We start from the raw sequence: 23115 nt of genomic DNA on the forward strand, positions 1-23115 counted from the left end.
TGGTTAAAACAAGACGGAGTAGACATACCTTCACAGTATCTGAGATTTTTATTACAGGCTGTTACTTACCATTGTAAGCAGCCCTTTAAGAAAAATACCTCTGATACAGGCAGATTCTCTCACTTTTTATCTTTTCAAATGATTTTTTTGTGGTTCATTGAATTCCAAGGTCAGATTTTTCCGCACTCTAGTCGTAGAATACCAGAAGGAAGACAGACAGCTCAGTACGGGGAATTAGGGCAGTGGGGAACCTTTGTCCGTGCCTGTAAGTAACGCTCCTTTTTGATCAGTGATTACCGCAAGGAAACATATCCTCAAACAAAAAGTCTTGGTGGGGGATGCTGGCGTTTTCCTGCTTCTTTCCTTTACCTGGATTGGGCTGAAAGGGGCGTGGCACACCTAGGAGTGAAGCAGTGCTTCAGGAGTCAACTGTGAGTCAACAAAAGAAAGTGCAACAGACGTATCGCCTCCACCAAAAGTAGCGTAGTAAGCGGGGCCCAACCTGTGGGTCCGGTTACCACAAGTGGCCCTAACTGGTGACTTTTAAAGACAGTTATTGAGTCCTGGATTTTATTGGGGATAAAGAAAATAATTGTTTTATTGGGTCACCACTAAAGTTATTTTTCTTTGTATTAAGAAAAATACAAAAAATGTTCTTAATATGAGAAAATTTGTATTAAACTGTGATGACAGCGATATGCTTTGCTCCTTGGGTTTTTGAGTTGCTTGCTCCCCCTTGTGCCAAAGACAGACTGTGAGACCATACTGGCCACAAATCTGTGTGATGAAGACTCTGATGCTTGTGTTGGTGAGCTGTCATGGCCAGGTCAGAGATGTTGTCAAGGGACTTCCTGGATGAACAAACATTTAAATAAAATGCATTTTTTTAAAGTGACATAACAGAACCACATGACCAACAGAAATACATTTCCTGAAAACTGGAGCAGAATGTTGTAAGTTAGACTGTTAGACAGTTGGGCATGCATAGTTATTTGCTTTTATCATGACAGCTATTTTCCTTCATCAATGTAATAACCTCGTCAATGTTGTCTATGATTTGTTGAAATGTTTTTAAAAGACATTCAAATAATAATACTTTATGACTCAGATTAGAGAATAAAGCAAGACACAGATTCTGTTTACATTTATAGAGCGAGACTAGAAGCTCTTGCTTCCTTTTTAGATTACTGAGAGCTTTTTATTGTTTTGAACTGTCTGCCTCTGAACTCTCCTTTCATGCATTTCATCACTTAGCAGAGATTCAACACATTAAAAGATGCCACTGTGTTAAATTACACTGAAGTAATGTAGCCTGTCACAGCAATCCGTCTACTCCATCACCAGTGAGACTTCTGTCTGGGGGAGCACACACAGTTCATTACACTTTTGCCTCTAAAGTGTAAGAAAAACACAATGATGCCTTGCTTAAGTGTTCCTGTGTTTTCTCTGCCTCTGAGGGTACCACTCTGGCGCCGACCCTGACCTCCGACCTCCCTGTGGAAGGGAAAAGACAGGAACTCTCAAGGGATCAATAATATCACATCACACTGTATCCATTGTGTTGAAGAGCAAATTTTTCTTGAGTTAATCTGCCTCCTGACCATGTGCCAGTTAGGCGTTGTTTTCATAGCTGCTGACAGCTGGTCCTTATCATGAGGTCAGGACACGGTATTGGCTTTCAGCATCACTTCGGCTGATGGGAAATATTGGTTTTATCTTTGCAGTTTGAACAAGAAGCAGAAAAAATGTGTAACATCGTTATGCTCTGAATGTGGTTTCACATAAACAACTGTCACATATTTATTGAGATTTTACCTCCAAATGTCAGGATCTTGGGTTGTTTGAGTTGGTTCATTTCTGTGTCCTTTAGTTCATTTTCTTTGGTTGATAAGAATTTCTAATCCAACAGTAAATAAAGGGAACACATTATTGTCCCCATCTATGAAGTACACCAATTATGAAACAAGTAATAAACATTAAATTTTGTCAAATGCCATAATCAAACTCATCAAGATGAATCATCAGACATGCATCAAATATACTGATTAATGTTCCAGCTATTGAGAATCAGAGGCAGTTTTGATTTAAAGGAAGTCAGTATTTCAAGTGTTTTGCAGTTTTTTTAGTTTGTTCCAGATTAGTGGTGCATAGAAGCTGAACCAAACATTGGTTCTGGTTCTGGTGATGAAGAACAGACCAGAAGCAGAAGAACCAGAGGTCTGGAAGGTTGATACAACAACAGCAGATCTTTAATATATTGTGGTGTGTTAAGGAATCATGGCTATTTTTGATGGTTTAATATAGTTAAGCTAATGCCATGTGCGTTTAAGTAGACCAACATTCCATTTGGACAAAAGCAGATGCAAGGCAGGAGTTCACAGATAAACATTCTTTTGGCAAGGCTGTAATTTAGACCAGCCATAAAACACAAAGCTCTTGAAAGGTTTTAAATTAGGAGGCCATAAAGAATATCTTCCCCGGCTCGCAGGTCAGAGGTCGGGGGTTTCTCAGGAGTTCAGAGTTGCATCTGGAGTTGACCACAACTTAGGAATCTTGGAAAACACTTAGTTTAATTTCTGATATACCTCTTAATATTAATAGCAATAGTGTGTTAGATTAAAGTATATTACCCAAGAGACAAATACTAATCTAGTAAATGGAAATGTATTTGAAAATGTACTAACTATGACAATATTGGAACCCAAAAGGGAATGGTTTGAATGTTATGTTTTACAGGATGAAAAAGACTTCTATCTCATTATTGTTTGTGATAAGGTAAAGATTCAAATCTTTGGAGAAGCTGACTGCAGAGGAGCAAGATAGGTTTTGTGAAAATAACTTATAATTTTAATAACTAAAATGACTCTTGATATTTGTCATTAAAACTCAGGGGAAGGTCTAAGTTTTTTCCAAGGTAGCTCTTGGTTGGTCAAAACAGAGGTACGCCCTATTTGCATATATTAACAAAGAGAAACGCCTTCACTAGAAAAAGGAATGCTCAATAATAAAAATTCAGACATCTGCCCTGTTTTGCTTTTATGCATCAGCTGTCTCCAAAGGCGCCTTTGTTCTTATTCTTTTAATTCTTTTGTCTCAGGTAAAGAAATGTACTTTTGTGTACTCTGAAGTTTTCTTGTTAAATTCATACGGTGTTTTCTATTGAATTAAACTTTGTATTTCTGTGACGTCATCGTGCCTTGCCGTTTCCTTGCCGGCTGTGACAACATCCACTCGGGACCCGGGCATCCAGGAGGAAAAGGAGAGCCATGCTTTTTCCAAAATTTAAGCTAACCTATTAACTTTCCTCCTTAATAGGTGCTAAGCTGTTCAGTGACTAACAACAATATTTTAAAGTTTATTCTTGCAGTGGAAGGACTTTAGAACTGGGGTCATGTACTCTATCTTCCTGGTTTTAGTGACTGTCAAGGTAAACAGCAAATGGTGTATTTGTATGAGTGCAATACCATCTCCACCCAGCTGGCACATGGCTCACAGAAAATCAAGCACACCCGTCTCTCCCACTCAGGCCTTCAGGGACCTATAAAGCAACTCAGCACACCTGTGTTTGAGATAATCTCTACAAACAAAGACCTCATCTTCAAGCTCCTGCAGAAACACCACTGGTAGGAACTGAACTTTAAATCTGTATTCAGAGGACCTTGCTGGCTTTACAAAATGGATTTATGAAGTAGTTCATTTTGTTTATTTTCTTTTGATGACTTAAAAAGTAATTTGTACTTTGTGTGTTTGTAGGTTTTCAACCTGCTCAGGTGTCATGTATTGGAAAGAACAGTGATGAAAAGAAAAGAGAAATAAAATAAAAAGATGACACTGAGAAGAGTTGGTCTGGGATTTCTTTGATGGGAGCAAGCCTTGTCAAGTTTGGGCAGAAGCTAAGGTGTTTTGTAGAGACTAAAAACTTGAAAACCACTGGAAACCAGTTCGAACCAATTGGGAACCAGTTGGAAACCAATTTGAAGATCAGATGAAAGAGAAGACCTGAGGAAAGAGCTTTGACGAATCAACTCAAGGAGGAACATCAGGTCATCTCATCTATACAGTCCACAATGGCTGAAGAAATGTTTGGAAAGTCAGTGAAACAATTAAAGCTGGATCGCACCATGGCAAAGTCTTCCTTCACCAAGCAAGCAAACTTCCTGAGCAGAAAAGCTTCCAACATGACAGAGATGGAACTACGAGAGGAGTTTAAAAAGCTAACTTCTGATGCCAGACATGTAAGTGACTCAAATGATGATTACAAAGCTGGACTATTGGCAGAGGTGGGAGATGAAGCTGATGAACTTGATAAACAGCAAAAAACTGATTTGGAAAAGACTATTAATGACTGTGAATTAAGGTTAGAAGAAGTCACACATAATTTGTGGAAAAAATATGGTCAGGATGAACTCTATACTGCAATTCAAGAGGCTGAGAAGGCATGTAATGATGCTTCTGACATAAAAGTTTTAACTGTGAACAAAAGTGCATATGAAGTGCAGCTGTCCTTTGTGGAGAATGTGATCCAGGAATCTATTAAAAGTTTTTTGACCTGGGAAATGTGGATTCCAGTAGAAGAAAGGGACAATTTAGAAGACAGAGTAAAACAAATGAAATTGATGAAAAATAAACTTCAAAGAAGAAAATCACAGTTTGCTATAGCACAAACAATTGCAGAGGAGAAGAAGAAATCAGATGATGCGCAATCAGACCTTACGTCTTTTTCTATACGAGCTCAACCTGCACCCAGTGTAAAGATTAGACCCATTTGTCTACCAAAATTTCATGGCTGTAAAAGAAACTTTCACAGATGGAGAAAAGACTGGGAAAGCCTGCAGAAGCAGGGAGAACCAAGTGGCTCAGTGGAAGTGAAAAAGTTTCAGTTGTTGGATAGTGTGGATGAAAGAATCTGTAATAAATTACATCTGTCTGCTTATGATACTGCTGCAGATATGTTCCGAGTGATGGAAAATAGGTATGGCGACAAGTTAAGCATTGCTTTAGAAATTATTGAAGAGCTTGAGAAGACTCCACCCCTGAAAGCAAACCAGCCAAGGAAAGTGATAGATCTTATTCAAGCAATTGAAAAGGCTCTAGCTGACTTAATAGAGTTAGGTAACATTGGAGCAATGAAAAATCCTCTGGTTATTAAATCTCTAGAGAGTAAACTACCTGATGTTATAAAGAGAGACTGGCTAGTTTTTATGGTTAATCCTGCCAATGCAGTTACACCAGATAACCATTTTGATAGTCTTCTCAAATTTTTAAAAACACAGGAGGAAGTTCTAGAGAAATTGGAGCAACTTGGAGTGAGTGAAAAGGTTGAGAAGAAGTTTGAGAAACGACATGCTTTTACTCGATCCACAAGAAAGAATTATGTCTGTATTGTGTGTGGAGACGCAAGACATGGAGATAAAATATTCTTCTGCAAACAGTTCAAAGCAATGAATTTACCTGAAAAGCTCAACATTGTGTGGCAGCCTGGGGGTGGATTTTCTTTATTAGGAAACCCAAATGTAAGATGTTAAAGTTTAAGATAAGGGAAACGGACAACGCCACCTGGAATAACTCCAGGAAAATAGAATAATAATAAGGACACAGGTACGTTCTACAGGAAATGAGACAAGATTCAGACAATTCTACAAAAAATTTATTAAACTTTAATAGGTTGTTTAATTTAACAATAACCTGAAATCGAATAGTTAAAACAGTGAATGCATTTTTAATAAAGTTGATTATAAAATGTTTAAATGTCAAAGGAAACTGAGGCTTACCAGTGGGGGGAGAGTAGTGAGGAAAGGGGCAACATCCAGTGAAGAAAAGGGATCACCCTGGACACTACAAAGACACGGCAAACATACACACAAAAAAAAGGGGTGTTCCACAAAACACACGAGACAAGACACCGCCACCAGGGGTCACCACCGCCACCACAGAAGCCTCAGTCCCTAAAAGAAAGACAAAAAAATGAAACAATACGAGTAAAACAGTGATACAATAGCACTACAATATTGCTTTTTATCCTGTTCGTAGTGCCATCGATGCTCCCGGCAGCGGGGGAAAGTTCATACAAATCCTTTAAAACAATTCATCGTAGGCAAAACAGCAGCGAGTGTACATCCAAATAGAATAGTTGTCAGGGACTCGGCAGGAGGCTAAAAAAATAAAGTCGATTATTAATACAACTGCTGATAAAAACTATGACTTATGGTAGCTGCTTACCTGTAAATTACCACACGGCCAGATTAACAGATCCACAAGTTCACCTACGGAGCGCAGCTGTAACAGAATACTACATAAAGGCTTCGTTTACATGAGACGGATGTTACCTAGCCATGCTAGCGCTTACCTTACCGGCAGCAAACAACCGAACAAATTGGTCCAGGAGTTGGAGGCACAGCAATGGAGGCTAAACAAATCAAACCAGCTTGCATTAATGGCTATGATAAAAGCTAGTGATGTTACGTGATGTGCCGAGGCTCCGAGGCGTGTGTCGAGTAATGGAGGGGGACGTTTCCGTAAAGCGCGTATCGAGGCTTGCTTCATTTAGGGGAGGAGCCGGAAACGATGACGTCCGAAGCCTCGCTGCCTGGCTGTACCACGTGACTGCTTCGGGAAGTGGCTCAGATGTTGGCGCGGGGTTTGACAGCTTTAGAAACCCCACAGGCTCCATTCAAAATGTGGGTTGTTGTAGGCGAGTTGCGGTCAGTTGAGAGAGTGGATAGAGTTTTGATAGTTTGGATAGCAGAGTTTGGATAGTGGTTATTTAGTTTGAGACAGTTAGTTTGGTGTTTGGAGAGTTTAGGAGAGAGATAGATAGATAGGAGATTTAGGAGCGCGAGGACAGGATAGGAGTAGGATGGAACCGGTGAGAAAGAGGAGGATTTCCCCTATGTGGGAACATTTTGATTTGATAAGCCCTAACAAGGTAAGGTGAACTGAACATTTGCAGATGCATTATGTTTGCTTATGAGGAACTGTATTTTTCACTGTTTCTTATTTTCTGTAAAGGTGAGGTGTTTATTGTGCTCCAAGGAGTTGGGGTACAATAATAACACCTCATCCATGTAGTGTCAAAAAAGAGAAATCGTTTGAAACCAAAAACTGTGGAGAAATTGTTGTTTCTTAATAAAAATGCATGAAATCATCCAAGTTACACAAGCATTAGCCTATTCACTACCCCCTCCCTAGTTCCACAAGCACTTTCACTGTCCTCTGCCTGATGAAGCCCAGGCCATTTTTCTAGAGTCACAGAAAAACTTTATTACACAACATGCCATATCACATGACACTACTATTTTGGGAATAATTACACACAGAGGATACATTCAAACAATATTTTATTATACACATATGTGTATACATAATTTATGTAGACAAATGATTTCGTCCTACACCTTTTGTGAAGTCATTCCCAAGAGCCATAATAGACAAAAATTCAATGCATCACACGTGTTAAGATACAGCTGGCTGTGATTATACACCTGGCCAGTAGGTGGTTTCGTGTGCACATGAAGCCTCAAGAAATGAACCCTTTCTCGAACCAGTTGGCTCAAGTGGTTCAATGCCTCATGAGGCTTCATCTCACCATCACTAATAAAAGCTGACAAACAAAGAAACAGCCACGCTTACCCAGCACAGCTCAGCAAACAAACTAAGCAAAATGAGTTGACGTCATGACGCAAGTAGTCATGTGGCAGGTAGAGACCTGCTTATATGCAGCAGCTGAAATTGATCTTAAAGTGGCAGCGTACCATTTATGCTGCTACAATTGTAAAGACGTTGGACACATGTAAAAGGTGTTTGAGAAAGCATGGAGATGCTGATTGCATCAATACTTACCTTTGTAGAAATAAAGATTGTAAGAAAAGAAGCTTTTCAGATCACCATTTCCTCCTTTGCCCAAAGGGTGAGCTTACAAAGGTTGAGACTGTTAAACCAAGAAGGGAAAATAGACTGACAGAAGAGCAGGAAAAATTCATAGCTGGACTTTCACCAGAACTAGCAGAAGAATGCAGAAAAGCCTTTTCAAATGTGACTGCTTCAACAAAAAACACAAAGTGTGAAGCCTCTGGGCTTATGGAGTCATATGGACTAAAAGAGCAACCTGTCATTCTAATGCTATTGGAAGTCACTACGAACGCAGGCCAGAAAATAGGCACTTTGATTGACTTGGCTTCTGATACTAATTACATTACTCATCAAGCAGCTAAAAGGTTGAGCCTAGAAGGTGAAAACATAACATTAGTTGTTCATGGTGTTGGGGGAATGTCAGTCAAAGTTAGAACAAAGAGATACCTGTTAAGAGTGAGAGTTAAGACCCCCAAAGGGACAGTGAAAGCTCACCAACTCATTTGTTATGGACTTAGTGAAATTGCTAAAGTGCATAAAGTCATTCAACCGCTGCAGCTGCAAAAGTTTTTCCCAGATGTTGGCCTGGAAGACCTTAAAAGACCAGATACCATTGAGCTGCTAATAAGCCACAGAGAAGGCAGACTGGCCCCTCAAAGAGTCAAGGTTGTTGGAGACCTGGTCCTGTGGAACAGTCCACTCGGTATGACCGTGGGAGGAGCTCATCCGGATCTTTGTGAAGACGTCGACGTGGCAGCACACAGGTCAGAAACGCACTTTGCTCGTTCTATGCGCATTGCTGCTGTAAAGTATAAAGAAGTCTGCAGTTTCGAAGAAGTTAAGCAGAAAGCAAAAACACAACTACCAATAAAGAGCTCATTGATTGGTGGAAGTGGGAGAGCATAGGAGCAGCTTGTGAACCAAAGTGTGGTGGATGTCGCTGTGGGAAATGTCAACCAGGTGGGAAAGATATGACATTAATGGAGGAGAAAGAACTTGAAATAATTAAACAAGGTCTTACCTATGTGCAAGCAGATAACCACAGTGATGCTCCCCACTGGGATGCAAAGTATCCTTGGATTGTAGAACCCGCTTGTCTTCCCAATAACAGGAAAAGTGTTGAATCAACTTTCTTAAGAACAGAAAGACGATTAAATAAAGAGCCTGAATGGAAAACTGTCTATGCAAACCAGGTGCATGAAATGGTGGAGAGAAAAGCAGCAATAAAACTAACAGAAGACACTCTAAACAACTGGAAAGGACCAGTATGGTATGTAAACCATCAGGTGGCGCCAAATCCTCATTCTGTGACCACTCCTGTGCGTTTAGTATGGAACAGCAGTCAAAGATTTGAAGGTCTAAGTATGAATGATATTCTGCTGAAAGGTCCTGATGTTTTAAATCCCATTCGTGCTGTTCTACTCAGGTTCAGAAGGGGACTGCATGCTGCCCTGGGAGACATTAAAAAAATGTATAACTCTGTTTGGCTAGAGGACCTGGAGAGACATCTACACAGGTTCCTCTGGAGAGACGGCTCAGAAGAGGGGATCGGTGAGTTTGCCATTACCAGAGTTAACATTGGGGATCGACCTGCTGGATGTATTGCCCAAGTAGCAATGCGAGAGACGGCAAAACTGCCCATGTTTGACAGCTGTAAAGAGGAGCGTAGGATCCTGGAAGAAGACTGTTATGTCGATGATATTTTAACATCTGACAATGACCCAGAACTTTTGCATAAACACATTAAGAAGGTGGAAGAGATCTTACAAGCTGGGGGATTCTGTTTGAAACCATGGGTCCTATCAGGTCAAAGTGGGAGGCAAAACATGTCCTTACCTAGCAGAGACAAAATCCTTACACTCCCTAATCAGTTGAAAGAGGATGATAATAAGGCTTTGGGAGTGGGATATCTGGTGGAGGAGGATAAATTATATGTGATGACATCAATCAACTTCTCAAAAAGGAGGAAAAAAATGAAGATGGGACAAAACCTAGAAGAAGGAGAAGTGAGAGTAAATACTCCAAATCCTCTCACTAGGAGAGAACTCCTTAGCCAAGTAGCTAGTCTTTTTGATCCCATTGGGCTAGTCACACCCACCAAACAAAAAGGAGCCATTCTAGTGAGAAAGGCTTTTCAAGAAACCAGAACTGCAGGCAAAGCAGGTGATACTTGGGATCAACCACTTTCTGATGGGCTAAGAAATGAAGCCATTGAATTGTTCCAGGAGTATGTTCGCCTGGGCCAAATTAAATTTCACAGGAGTTTAACACCAATCAGTTGGATTAGAAAGCCCATTGGAATAACTTTCTCTGATGGGAGTGACAAAAGTTATGGGGCAGTTCTATACTTCAGATGGGAGACAGAGCAAGGGATCCAAGTGAGACTTGTAGAATCCAAAGCAAAACTTACTCCACTCGACCAGAAAGGAGAACCTGTAAAAGCAGAAATTTGTGGTGCTGTGTTTGCAGCTCGTCTGAGGAAGTATGTTGAAAAGCACAGTAGGATGGAAATTGGAGGCTGGTACCATCTTCTAGACAGCCAAACTGTGCTAGGAGCCATTCAGCGTGACAGCTATGGGTACCAAACTTTCTTTGCTAACAGAATTGGTGAAATACAGAAAACTGGGCCTGTCGCAGATTGGTGGTGGATTCCAGGTGAGCTAAATGTTGCAGACATTACATCAAGAGGAGCATGTCCTGAGCACCTCCAAGAGGACTCACAGTGGCAAAATGGACCAAAATTTTTGTTGCAACCTATTGACCAGTGGCCGAAAAGATCTGCCAAAGACATTGCTATAAGTGCAAAGGAAGGGGTTGAAAAACTCCAAAGAAAAGCTTTCTCAGCAGTAATAACTAGAGCACAGTCTAAGCAAACTAAAGAAAAATTGTGTGATGAGGAGGTGACAAAGAATGCTCTAAAAGCTACAAAGTGTAAAGAAAGGGACAGGGAGCTCAAAATCTCACCTCTTACATTCATTGCCAAGCAGTTAATTCAAGAGAGAAGATACAGCAGTCTTTCTAAACTAGTCAGAGTTATTGCATGGGTGAGAAGAGCTGTTGAAAACTGGAAACTCACTTTAGAAAGTCACCATAGTGGCAGAAAAGTGAAAGTAAAAATTTCAACAGACATCAAACAATCAACCATCCATCCCGGGCTTAGTGTTAAAGAGTGTGAGAATGCACTGAGAGAGGTTTTTCTGGCTGCACAAGAGAATACCTCATTCCATGACACAACTTTAAACAGACTAGTTGTGTTTAAAGAACAAGATTCTGGACTTCAGGTATGTGGGGGTTGTATTCAATCCTTTAATGAAGACAAAAGAGCTGTTCCCATTTTACCTTATGACTCATGGGTATCCATATTGGTTGCTCTTGAAGCTCATGAAGTAAATCATGAAGGCATTGCTGGAACATTACTGCAGATGAGGAAAAAAGCATGGGTGGTGAGAGGCAGAAGATTGGCTAAAAAAGTTGTGGATAACTGTGTGACGTGCCGGAAAATCAGGGCAAAAAGATGTGAACAGATAATGGGTGATCTTCCACCAGAACGAACACTGCCTGCCAGACCATTTGAGTTTACTACTATTGATCTATTTGGACCTTATGAAGTGAGGGATGAGGCCCGGAAAAGAGTTAAACTGAAAGTGTGGGGCATCATCTTCTGTTGCATGTCATCTAGAGCTATTCACACAGATCTTGTAAGCGATCAGTCAAGTGAAGGCTTTTTGTTAGCATACCAAAGATTTACAGCCTTAAGAGGACATCCAAGGAAGTTATGGTCAGATGGCGGAAAAAACTTTATTGGAGCTAAACCTGTCCTGGTTGATCTTTATCTGTTTTTGGACCGACTAAACAAAGAGCAAATTCAACATGAAGCTTTGGAACATGGAACTGAATGGAGCTGGAAAATACACCCTGCAGACTCCCCCCATAGGAATGGGGCAGCAGAAGCAGCTGTAAAGATAGTCAAGCAAGCATTGCACAATCTAGGATCAGATGGAGTTTTTACATGGAGTGAATTTCAAACATTCCTGTATATGGCAGCTAATCTGGCTAATGAAAGACCAATAGATGCAAGAACTCAAAGTCGAGAAGATTGCATAAGCTACATCACACCAAACTCTCTGCTGCTTGGAAGAACTGATCTAAAAAGTGATAACTGTGGATTTGACTTTAAAAGTTATCCACTCAAGAGATTAAAGTTCATTCAAACAGAAGTGGACAGATTCTGGAGAAAATGGAGTCAACTAGCTGGACCAAATTTGTTTGTCAGAAGTAAATGGCATTCAAAGAAGCGAAATGTTGCTGTCGGAGACATTATTTGGCTTGCAGACCAAAATGCTTTAAGAAGTCAGTACAAACTTGGCAGAGTGATCAGTGTAAACAGTGACGGGAAGGGGATTGTAAGAGATGTATATGTACGAACTTATCCAAGTTACCCTGTACCACTTGTGAGAGCTGGAGGACAAACGAGGAAGATGAGGAAGAAACTTCAAATGAAGATACCCTCAACAATACTTCACAGAGATGTAAGACGCATTGTTGTGTTATTGCCGATAGAAGAACAAGAAAATCCTGTTAGGATAAGATCTGGTGAAAAGAGAGAGGTGTGATCTCCTTGGGTTCAAGAAACCAGGAGCTCAAGTGGGAGGTGTCAAGGTAAACAGCAAATGGTGTATTTGTATGAGTGCAATACCATCTCCACCCAGCTGGCACATGGCTCACAGAAAATCAAGCACACCTGTCTCTCCCACTCAGGCCTTCAGGGACCTATAAAGCAACTCAGCACACCTGTGTTTGAGATAATCTCTACAAACAAAGACCTCATCTTCAAGCTCCTGCAGAAACACCACTGGTAGGAACTGAACTTTAAATCTGTATTCAGAGGACCTTGCTGGCTTTACAAAATGGATTTATGAAGTAGTTCATTTTGTTTATTTTCTTTTGATGACTTGAAAAGTAATTTGTACTTTGTGTGTTTGTAGGTTTTCAACCTGCTCAGGTGTCATGTATTGGAAAGAACAGTGATGAAAAGAAAAGAGAAATAAAATAAAAAGATGACACTGAGAAGAGTTGGTCTGGGATTTCTTTGATGGGAGCAAGCCTTGTCAAGTTTGGGCAGAAGCTAAGGTGTTTTGTAGAGACTAAAAACTTGACAGTGACAATGTAAGCAGCAGCTTTCTGGACTAGCTGGATTTTTTAGGCAGACATGTGAAGACACTGTTGCAGTAATTAGTGTGACTAAAAATAAATGAATGAGCTTCTGGAGAAACATGGAAAATGCAGTAACAGTATGGTTCCATCCATCCACCTGCTAATCTGTCAGAGGACCCCAGACTCTTTACAAACCTGTTTCATATACTGATTCTGTTTCGTCTTCAATTCAGCGTTTCAAACTTGCTTTATTTTTGCTAGTGACCAACTTGAAGAGTCTATGGTGTTTAGAGAATAGAGGATATTTTTCCTCTATAGTTTTGAAGTTATCTTTATTTGTTTGATGTTATTCTTCTAAATATTTGAATCAAACATAAAATCAGATTCTTATTAACAGAAACAACAGGAAGAGGAAACATCTGCATGCAGTTTTATGCAAATGCTTGGGCATCAATATCAACCTGCCGTTATCTCCCTTGGTTAGTCTGTGCAGTGTGTATGTGTGTTTCTCAGGCCACCCCAGCAGGGGAGGTTTCATTAGGCACATTTCATCCCGGTGATATCACAAACTCCTTGACCTCTGTGACCCTTTAATCTCCCACACAGGCTAAAAGCAAACTCTCCTTAAAAGAAAAAAAAAAAAAGAAGCGATTGGAGTAGATAAAGTTCAAAGCAGGTTTACTGAAGGTCAAAACTTTTGGCTGTTATTTTTATATCAACATTATATCAGGTATATATTTAGCTCTTTACTTATGTGACCCTGAATTTGTGTTTATGCAACTGAGAGGACATAAAAAATATTCCCTCACCTCCCAAGGAAGACCTTAGTCTATGTGAGGAACTCATTCTGTCGTCGCCAACACACACAGTCCTTCAGGAAAACAATATGTGTAAAAGAATGGCAACATTTTTTGTTGTTGCCAGGATGACAAGTGATCATCCTGAGGACTGCAATTAATATTTACCCTGGTGGGGTGGGGAGGCTGACTTGGAGCAAAGTGAGAACACAAAGTGAAAGAAGCAATTTAAAAATGTAGAAGGAAACTATGGAAAACTCTAGATCATAAGTCATCTGTGAATGATTGAAAAAGGTAAAGTGTGTTGCGCTGCAGACCCAATATTCAATTAAAATGGTCCATTTCATCCTCTCATCCTTAGCTGTTGCTCTTTTTGAGGCAACCATGTTCATATCCAGTCGTGGTGCATGAAAAGAACCTGCATGGCTCCTCACTATTAGGTTTCTCTGGCTGCTAGATTCAGTCAAGGAATCCCTATTGTTTGCTAATAAGTGTAACAGTTGTAATTCCCCTTTAATGGATAATACATCCTCTGGTGACCTCCTAACCTCATCTCTCCTGTAAACTTTTCCTAAATGAAATCCAGCTTTCTCCTCAAATTATTCTAAGACGCTCCCCTGGAGAGTCTGACATTCCAGCTTTTCCATGCCCAGTCATATCTGAAAATAAACATAGCACCAAAGGAGGGTGTTGCATTCCAGCATTAAGTTCCTCTCTAACAGAACTGCAGAAAATGTACACAAGAGGAGCAGGCCGTCCTGTCTCACTAAATCTTTTTGTTCATCTCCACTTAGTCCTATCTGCCTTCTAAGCTTGTAAACCACTTTAGTGAAATACCTGAACCCTCACAGAAGTTTCAAGCACAGAAAATAGAGAAAACGATTTAAGTTTTTGTTTTTACAGATGATTCAGAGTGTAAATTAAAGTGACTTGCCTGTCAAATTTCATTGGAAGTTCTTAGAGTATCTGTACAAAAGATTCCACTGTAAAAAGAACTGGAATGGCTCATAAAAAAAAAATCAGACACACCTTAGAGCAAATAAACCGTTTTGAAAAAATAAAAGACAAATCTAACAAAAACATTGACGTACAGTAAGTCCTAATAATACATTACTATTTTACAGTGTTTAGGTATGAGAGATGAGTTGTTTCATTTTCAGATTTACTTAATTGAAATGTTCAAATCACCAGCAATGTTTTCAGACAGTCTGGAAAACCAAATGGGAGTCCATCAGCAAAATTAAGGAAAAGAAAAGAAATAAATATTAAGTAGAAAATATTTAAAAAGTAAATGCATATGACTTGGGATTGTCTATTCAATTCAGTTTGGTTTATTTATATAGTGTCAATTCACAACAAATGTCACCTTGTGGCACTTTATTGAAAGAGAAAAAGATCATTTCAATCACACAAGCATTCCAATTGATCCTACTCACTAAGCAGTCCAGGAACCCATAACTGTTACCCTCAAAATGCTCACATCAAGGGTGTAACTCTGTTGCAAGATGGGGATGTATTGTAAGGAAGAGGATGATGGGGGTAAAAGGGCTGATGCACCCACAGATATGTGACCCCAAGGTCTTTTTTGTGCTATGAATAAGGCCAAGACTTAAATGTGAATCCCATACAGTCTTCTTCACTAAATTAGAATTTACTTCCTGATGAGGCTTGTCAGATTAATAGTACTTTTGAAAATAAACTTTTATCAAGTATTAAGCATACTAAAAGATATGAACATATTAAAACATCAGTCACCCTAATTAATCTATAATTAGTTTTTCACTTGGTGATGGAATTACTGAAAAATAACTTTTCAGAAATATTCTATTTTATGGAATATTTTCGATTTCCCAGTCTTCTATTGTCCGATTTTGGTGAGCCTGTGTGAATTGTAGCCTCAGTTTCCTGTTCTTAGCTGACAGCAGTGGCTGCCGGTGTGGTCTTCTGCTGCTGTAGCCTCAAGATTTGATGTGTTGTGTGTTCAGAGACGCACACTGCATACCTCGGTTGTCATGAGTGGTTATTTGAGGTACTGTTGCCGTTCTATCAGCTCGAACCAGTCTGGCCATTCTTCTCTGACCTCTGACATCAACAAGGCATGTGTGCAAAGAGAACTGCTGCTTACTGGATTTTATTTTTTTTCTGACCATTTTTTCTAAACCCTAGAGACGGTAATGTGTGAAAATCCCAGTACATCAGCAGTTTATGAACTACTCAGACCAGCCCATCTGGCACCAACAACCATGCCATATTCAGAATCCCTTGAATCACCTTTCTTCTCTATTCTGAAAGGCTTGACGTGGAACAGATCATCTTGACCCTGTCTACATGCCTAAATGCATTGAGTTGCTGCCATGTAATTTGCTAATTCCACATTTGTTTTAATGAGCAGTTGGAAGGTGTACCTAATAAAGTGGCCAGTGAGTGTAGTGCTTTGTAGTGTGATTTCCTCAGGCATGCTGACAAACCTGTCAGAGGCAGCCTTTGTCCCATTGTCTCCAATAAGTTTACTGACTGCTTATTCAGAATTGTTTTCTATAGAAATCTTAATTATGTGGTGGAGAAACAAATCTCTGATCTTCAGTATGAAAGCTCACCATACTATTACTTCTAAGATCTCCCCCCTTTGAAATCTATTAAAATCTTTGTTAGCATTCTTCTATATATTTTCAACAAAACATGTTGTAGACCTAGACACTATCTTTGTCTGAACCATGGAAAAACATGGTTCAGATAAAGAACCATGTTTTTGAAGGTGAAAATTCACTTGTAAATGTTTTTTTAAGGTTTTATTGGCTCTAGTGGCCTTTATTTGAAAGTAGTTCCAACAGGAAAGAGGGTAATGAGATAGGGAGAGACATGTCGCCAGGCCGGGAATGGAACCTACAACCACCGCCACAAGGACTAAGGCCTCAATATGTGGTTTGTGCTTTGCCCCTGCGCCACCACAGCACCCTGTACATTCACTTCTATTGGCATTGCCGCTTTGTGGTCTCATGAAATGAGACTGGGTGGTGGATTAGGTGAGTAAATATAATAAATAAATTATTCATTCAAAAGTGTACCTTGATACCTCTGTCACATTATTATGTACCTGCCGTTTGCTTTAGAACCACCTGCATGTATTTTTACATATTTGACCCTCTAAGCAGTGGTTTCCAACTCTGGTCCTCAAGTACCACTCTCCTGCATGTTTTTGATGTGCATGACTTTCTCTGCAGTCATCAAGCCTGTGAATTGTTGATTACTTAAATTAATCACCCATTCATTTAAGTAAGATGTGCAGCAGCAGGGAGACAGCCAAGCATGCAGGACAGTGGTCCCTGAGGACCAGGGTTGAGAACTGCTGCTCTAAAAGAAAATTTTCCTAGGCTACCACAAAATTTTTGAACAGTTCAAAACAAATTTTAATAAGATGTGAGTTTAGTTACTGAAATGAGAGGATTAGTTGCTGTCACTTTTTGAGTTTTGCAGATAATTTGCAACTGTGATGGAGAGTCAATATTTACAATGACTGATTTATTCTTTTGCCTACTTCTTTGTTCTTTGTTCGACTGTCACAAGTTGATGTCTTTGTCAGATGTTCCTGAATAGAGGCAAGACCTGCCTGTATCTCCTAGTTTGGCAGGAGGTAATAAAGCTCATTGGAGATATAATTATAGAAACATAAAGGTTGTCGTGAGGTGCAGCAGCAATAATTGATGCAGGCTTTTTTAAAACAGGCTATTATCCAATCATCTCTGCTGAATATAGCTTTTCTTTTTATAGTTCTCAGTAGTGACAGCATACACAGATGTATTTACACTACATGGAAAGTCCATTCCATCACCTTTCTTATAAATTATTACCTCTTTCTGGAGAGCTGTATAGTTCTTTTACAATGTTTTAAAATTCATAGGCTTTTACTGAAACACAGGAATTATAGCTTGGTGATGGATTCCTTCTTTATTTATTGTGACTTCCTACTGGCAAAGACTGTAAACATTTTTGCAGTGCATTTGAGCTGTCAGCTCTTAACCTTTTTTCACTCATCTCTTCCAACAATTTTTCTTATAGTGCAGCTCTAAAAATATCCCAGAGCCATCAGATTTCCAACCCGGACAACCTCCCTCCCCATCTCCCGCCCCTTTGAAAGGCCTGCTAGTGTAGGTTTGTAACACATGCCATTAGATAGATCTGAGGAAGAGAGAAAACCTGCACCAGGCGGGCTGTGCATGCGTGTGAGTGAGTGAAACTAGGATTGGTGTTTTGGATTGAGACACCAGATCATCAAAAAGGAGTTTAGAGAAAAATGTCAGAGAAAAGAAGCTCAATTCATCCATAGATGAGTTACTGCGGGGCAGCATTAGACTGGAAATGTGGCTCCCTCTCTTTGAAGGCCTTTGGGGCCTTCAAGGAGAGGGATGCTCCCATCAAATGGAACATTGAGGATGATTATTACATGACCAAAAGCATGGAGCTGCTTGAAGTGAAAAGGGGTTAGGGGGGTCAGAGGGTTGGGGTTATAAGGGGGGGATCACAGAAAAGACTTGGGAGATTGGGAGTAGGCCAATTTAACACATGAGAAGGCACTCTTAACACAGAAATCAACCTAAACGGTTCAATTCTCACACCAGAGCTTACATTCCTAGTACTTATTTCCTGTCAAAGTCAGTTGTCTTTCAGGTCTGTGTGCTCTATAGCAAACGTGTACCAAGTTACAGTTGTTGCCCTCAGAGTAAATAACACAACCTTCCTGTTCTTGGCAACAAGATGAAACATTAATGACTTCTTTCACTAAATCACCATGTTTTAACAAATTCATCTTTGGTGTGAAAACATCAAACATCCTCCAAGAACCTACACATTACATCTACATTAAAACTTTTAATCTTCTGATATTAGAATTCAAAAGCACACAAGACATTGTAAGAGCTAATGTCTCTTAACTAAGAGGGGTGAGCTAATTGGCATATTTTAAAGGCACAGTGTACTTTGGTAGCGATTGTGTTTACCCCATTAGTGATAGAACATGCAACACTATCGGCCTCATCAGTCTGTTAAAACTTTGGCAGTGTGCTTTAGGCCTTTTGGAAACGCTATTGGGTAAAGTCCTTTGAAATCCATTTACTTGCAACAGAATTTCAAAGCTAAATGCTTTGCATGCAGGTGTCTATAGAATGATAACAATAATAACAACTGATTTGCTTCCATATGCTCCCTGCATCAGATTGCAGAAAGAGCATTAGAATTACATAGAGCAGATGCTACCTAAAAAGCTGAACAAACTCCCTTTTAACAAAAGAAAGGAGTATCTTCTTCAGCCTTCCTGCACTTGGAGAGGAGGATGCAAATGAGCAGGCTGTATCCGGTAAACAAACAAGAGCTGAACAAACCCTCCCTAACTCTGCAATGTTTTCGGTAGCTTCACCTCAGCTGCCTAATGAGCTAGGTAATTTGTCTCAGATTCATTTTACAAGATGCAGCCGTGTTTGTGTTTATCTGATAGCTTGTGTTTGGATAAGGAAGTGGCGCGCAGTTTTTGAGGAGGAGGCTGTTCATCATTCTGCGCAGTGGCTGGAGACCGCTATGAGCCGGACAAACCTTCCCACTCCTCATCATCCCTCTTAAAACATTCTCCTGACTTCAAGCCACATATTTGCCTGCTTTCTGCCAACATGGAAGGTGGGCATTATGGGAACAAGTGAATTCTTTTTCAGCCTGGATCATGGGTCAATGGCTCTTTCCCTCACTATTTCATGGCAGAGTTGGTGAGACTGAAGTGCTCCTCTAACCTGAGCTCCCAATTCCCACACATTCTTTGGGGCTATTGAATCCTCCAGAGTCTCACAGTTTGCTCTTGTGCTTTTGCAGCATTGTGTTTTACTTTATTGATCCTAACGAGAGGGTGATTTGTGTCATCCCAATAGGCGGAGCGAGCAGTTTGTCCAGATTTATGTGCCGCAGCTTCAATGAAAATCCCTTCCCAGTAAAATCTGTAACAGCCCTTGCTGTTATCTTATTGAATAACTGTCATGCGTCTTCTGATGACAGAGTTTAGGGCTTTTCGTCACTGTAGCTGGGATCTCGTCATACAGTCTTGTAAAAGGAAATGCGTAATTTACCAATAAAACGTGTCACTTGTAACTTTTTTTATGTGGATATTGTGATATAGACAAATCATAATATTGAATTGATGATGTTCTTTGCTATCCAGCACTGGAGGCTTCAGAATCATTCTGAGAAAACCACAAAGGTATTTACATATCCTCCTGCTTAGGTATGACACATACCTAAACAGGAGAATAATATGAGTAGAGATATACTATATAAATAGTATAACTGTAATATGATGTTGAAAATGGTAACAGAACTGAGAATGGGATAATTCTTATTCATCTGAATTCTTTTGATGAAAAAACTGAAAAAATTGAGATTAATTTGAATGTAGATGTCACAATGAAGCAATTTACTAAGCATGACCTACTGTTTCAACGATTCAACTATAAAGCTTAAAAGAAATTATAAATCAAATTTTAAATGATAAATCAATTAAACTCCTGTCCTACCCACAACCTTCCTTAAGAAAGTCCTGCCTGTCATTCCCTCTGTTCTGATTCAAATAGTAAACTCATCCTTTTCATCAGATGTTTTCCCTCAGGCTTTAAAAACAAGCAGTTATCAAATTGCTGATGAAAAAGAACAATCTGGACAAATCACTGCTTCAGGATTACAGGCCCATCCCCAGCAAAATTATTGAAAAATCTGTTTCAACAGTTAAATATCTTCCTAACTATAACCAAACGCTTTGATGTCTTTCAGTCTGGTTTTCATGGTTACCACACTACAGTACTGCCTTCGTCAAAGTATTCAATAACAGTCATATAAACACAGACTATGGAAGAACCATACTGCTGGTTCTGTTGGACCTCAGCGCAGCTTTTAACACTAATATGTCATGGTCAGCGGACCATGACATATTAGTGAAAAAACTGGAAAGTTGGGTAGGACTCTAATCCAGTAGTCAACTGATACAACTCTTACAAAAAGAACAGAGACAGAAGTCACATGTGAGGTACCCTAAGGGTCAATCTTATGACCCTTCTCAATCAGTGTCTATATGCTACGTCTTGCTCGAGTTATAACAGAAAGTACGATTAGCTACCATAACTATGAAGATAATACACAGCTCTACATGATGATGTCACCAGGTGACTCACAACCCATCCAAGCACTGATGATTAGAACAAATAAATGTGTGGATGTGCGATAACTTTCTCCAGCTAAACAGAAACAAAACTGAAGTTATTATCTTTGGATCTAAAGAGAAACGATCTAGAGTCAACGCACAGCTAGACAGCTAGAAACTATGCATCAGGCCCAAAATCTGGGAGTAGTGATGGACTCTGACCTGAACCTTCAGAGCCACATAAAGACACTTACAAAGTCGGCCTTCTATCACCTGAAGAATATTTCCAGGATTAAAGAACTAACATCTTAGCAGAAACTAGAGAAACTCATCTGTGTGTTTATCTTTAGTCGCATTGTTTATTGCAACAGTGTCTTTACAGGACTGCCTAAAAAAATCAGACAGCAGCAGCTGATCCAAAACACTGCGGCTAAGGTTCTCACTAAAACCAGGGAGGTAGATCACATCACACCAGTTCTAAAGTCATTACATTGGCTCCCTATAGCTCAGAGAATAGACTTTAAAATACTGTTGTTAGTTTATAAATCACTGAACGGTTTAGCACAAAAATACAATAAAGATTTGCTGCTGATATATCCATCTTCCTTTGACCTTGATTGTTTGTTCCATTAGTCTAAAAATGGACATCTGTCTGCCAAAAAATATATGAACTTTACCATTTAGACTGCTTGTGACTCACTAGGGTTACCAAGCGTTCATTCAAAATGGTTCTGAAAACTCAGTTTATCTTCTGCCATCGCAATTTGGTTCAGGAGAAATTTCTGTAAATGGATGACTGTTACATTTAAAAGCTTTTTGACATCTAAAACATCCAGTAATGAAAATCTAGGACCTTTGTATTCACATCCACACTTACAGTAATATTAGCGACTGCCAAACAAAGTCGCCGAGCAGCTGAATAGGGGAATCATTGTTAACTCACCAGCTGATTAAAACGTAAATCCAAGCTGGTTTTGTTTTCATCAATATCATCAATAATCCAAGGCAGAATATCAGTGAATAACAGACATCGGTATCCAAAAGGCAGCATTAAAAACAGATCCGCAGGTTTCAATAGTGATCAAAGACAAATATTATTCAAGCTTAAAGCAGTCAGCAAAAGGTAGACTTCCTCCATCACCCACTCACTGAAGTTACCAGGTGATCTTACAATCACTACCAACACCACATGATCCAGAGCTGCCCTTATGCACTATGACTAAGCAGGTGCGGAATTTCTTTGCTCCGTAATTTTTTACATTTGTTGCCTGTTTTTTATTTCCTGCATGAAGATGAAAAAGATGGGTAACTGTTACTCACTGAGTGGTACAACAGATACAAGACTTAGACTTAGACTGACTTTATTATCATTTTGCATGCTCAGGGTGTATACAAGCATTCTTTTCTTCTCCTCCTTCTTCTTCCTCTTCATCATCTGTATTTACAGATTTTATTACCTCATTGTGTCTGTATCCCAGTCCCTACCTACAATCCCTGCCCAGCACTCTCTCTCCTAAAGGCATTTGAGTAAACACAGCTAGGTTGTTGACATTAAATCATGACTCTGCTCTGCACCACACCATCTCCCTGGCCCTCTTTCACTCACAAGATATATTAGCAAGGGTCCCTTCTCTTCTTACTTTCCCCAAGAATTCACACAGATGCATTTCCCAACAAAAGCAGCCCATTAATCTTGCGTCATCTCCTGGAAGGTAACACAATCTCCTTGAAGCTAAGGTGCACCATGCCACTGTGATTTAGTATCGACACACAAGGACAAGCAAGAATACTGAGAGACAGCAGCCACTTCACATGCTGTAAAGATCACTAACAAACTGCAAACTGAGCTCACACGGCTTTTCAAGGATCTCAGTATTTGGTGACACTTTCACCAGCGGAGTAGAAAAAGCAACTTCAAGCCGATAAAAACACCCTATATGTCAACATAACCCCGTTCAATCAAGTCATTGTCACCATATAATTTTTGTTTTGTAGCATGTCTCAATAAATTAGAATATCAAAGTACATACATTGACTCAGAGGATCATTAGTCACAGTTTAGTTTTATCTAACATAGTTGTTCCAGCCCTTTGTCATCATTCTGCTCTAAAAAACTAATATTTTCAGTAATATAATTTTCCACTTCTT

At 39.7% G+C, this 23115-nt stretch overlaps 1 protein-coding gene and 1 long non-coding RNA gene across 3 annotated transcripts; one reads left to right on the forward strand and one right to left on the reverse strand.

Moving 5' to 3' along the window:
- Positions 1 to 5629: 5629 nt before the first annotated feature.
- LOC116733645 (uncharacterized) lies at positions 5630 to 7763 on the reverse strand. Of its 2 annotated transcripts, XR_004342068.1 has the most exons (3): positions 7630 to 7763; positions 6220 to 6406; positions 5630 to 6152 (listed from the first exon to the last, which is right to left on the reverse strand). It is a non-coding gene; the product is annotated as an uncharacterized LOC116733645 (long non-coding RNA). The 2 variants fall into 2 exon arrangements; XR_004342067.1 differs by lacking the exon at positions 7630 to 7763 and having other exon boundaries at positions 6220 to 6456.
- A 10-nt stretch (positions 7764 to 7773) lies between these two features.
- LOC116734622 (uncharacterized) lies at positions 7774 to 12461 on the forward strand. Its single transcript, XM_032586110.1, has 3 exons — positions 7774 to 8612; positions 9042 to 9118; positions 9275 to 12461. Exons 2-3 carry the CDS (start codon positions 9051 to 9053, stop codon positions 12459 to 12461), a joined length of 3255 nt encoding a protein of 1084 aa, XP_032442001.1. The 5' UTR covers positions 7774 to 8612; positions 9042 to 9050.
- The last annotated feature ends 10654 nt before the right edge of the window (positions 12462 to 23115 follow it).

Source organism: Xiphophorus hellerii, chromosome 15 (assembly GCF_003331165.1).
Source record: "Xiphophorus hellerii strain 12219 chromosome 15, Xiphophorus_hellerii-4.1, whole genome shotgun sequence".
Taxonomy (NCBI): Eukaryota; Metazoa; Chordata; class Actinopteri; order Cyprinodontiformes; family Poeciliidae; genus Xiphophorus; species Xiphophorus hellerii.

Coding starts and splice junctions, on each gene's coding strand:
- LOC116734622 (XM_032586110.1), top strand. CDS start 9,051: ATGGTGGAGAGAAAAGCAGCAATAAAACTAACAGAAGACACTCTAAAC. Junction 9,119..9,274: donor AACTGGAAAGGACCAGTATG/GTATGTAAACCA, acceptor TGTTCTACTCAG/GTTCAGAAGGGGACTGCATG.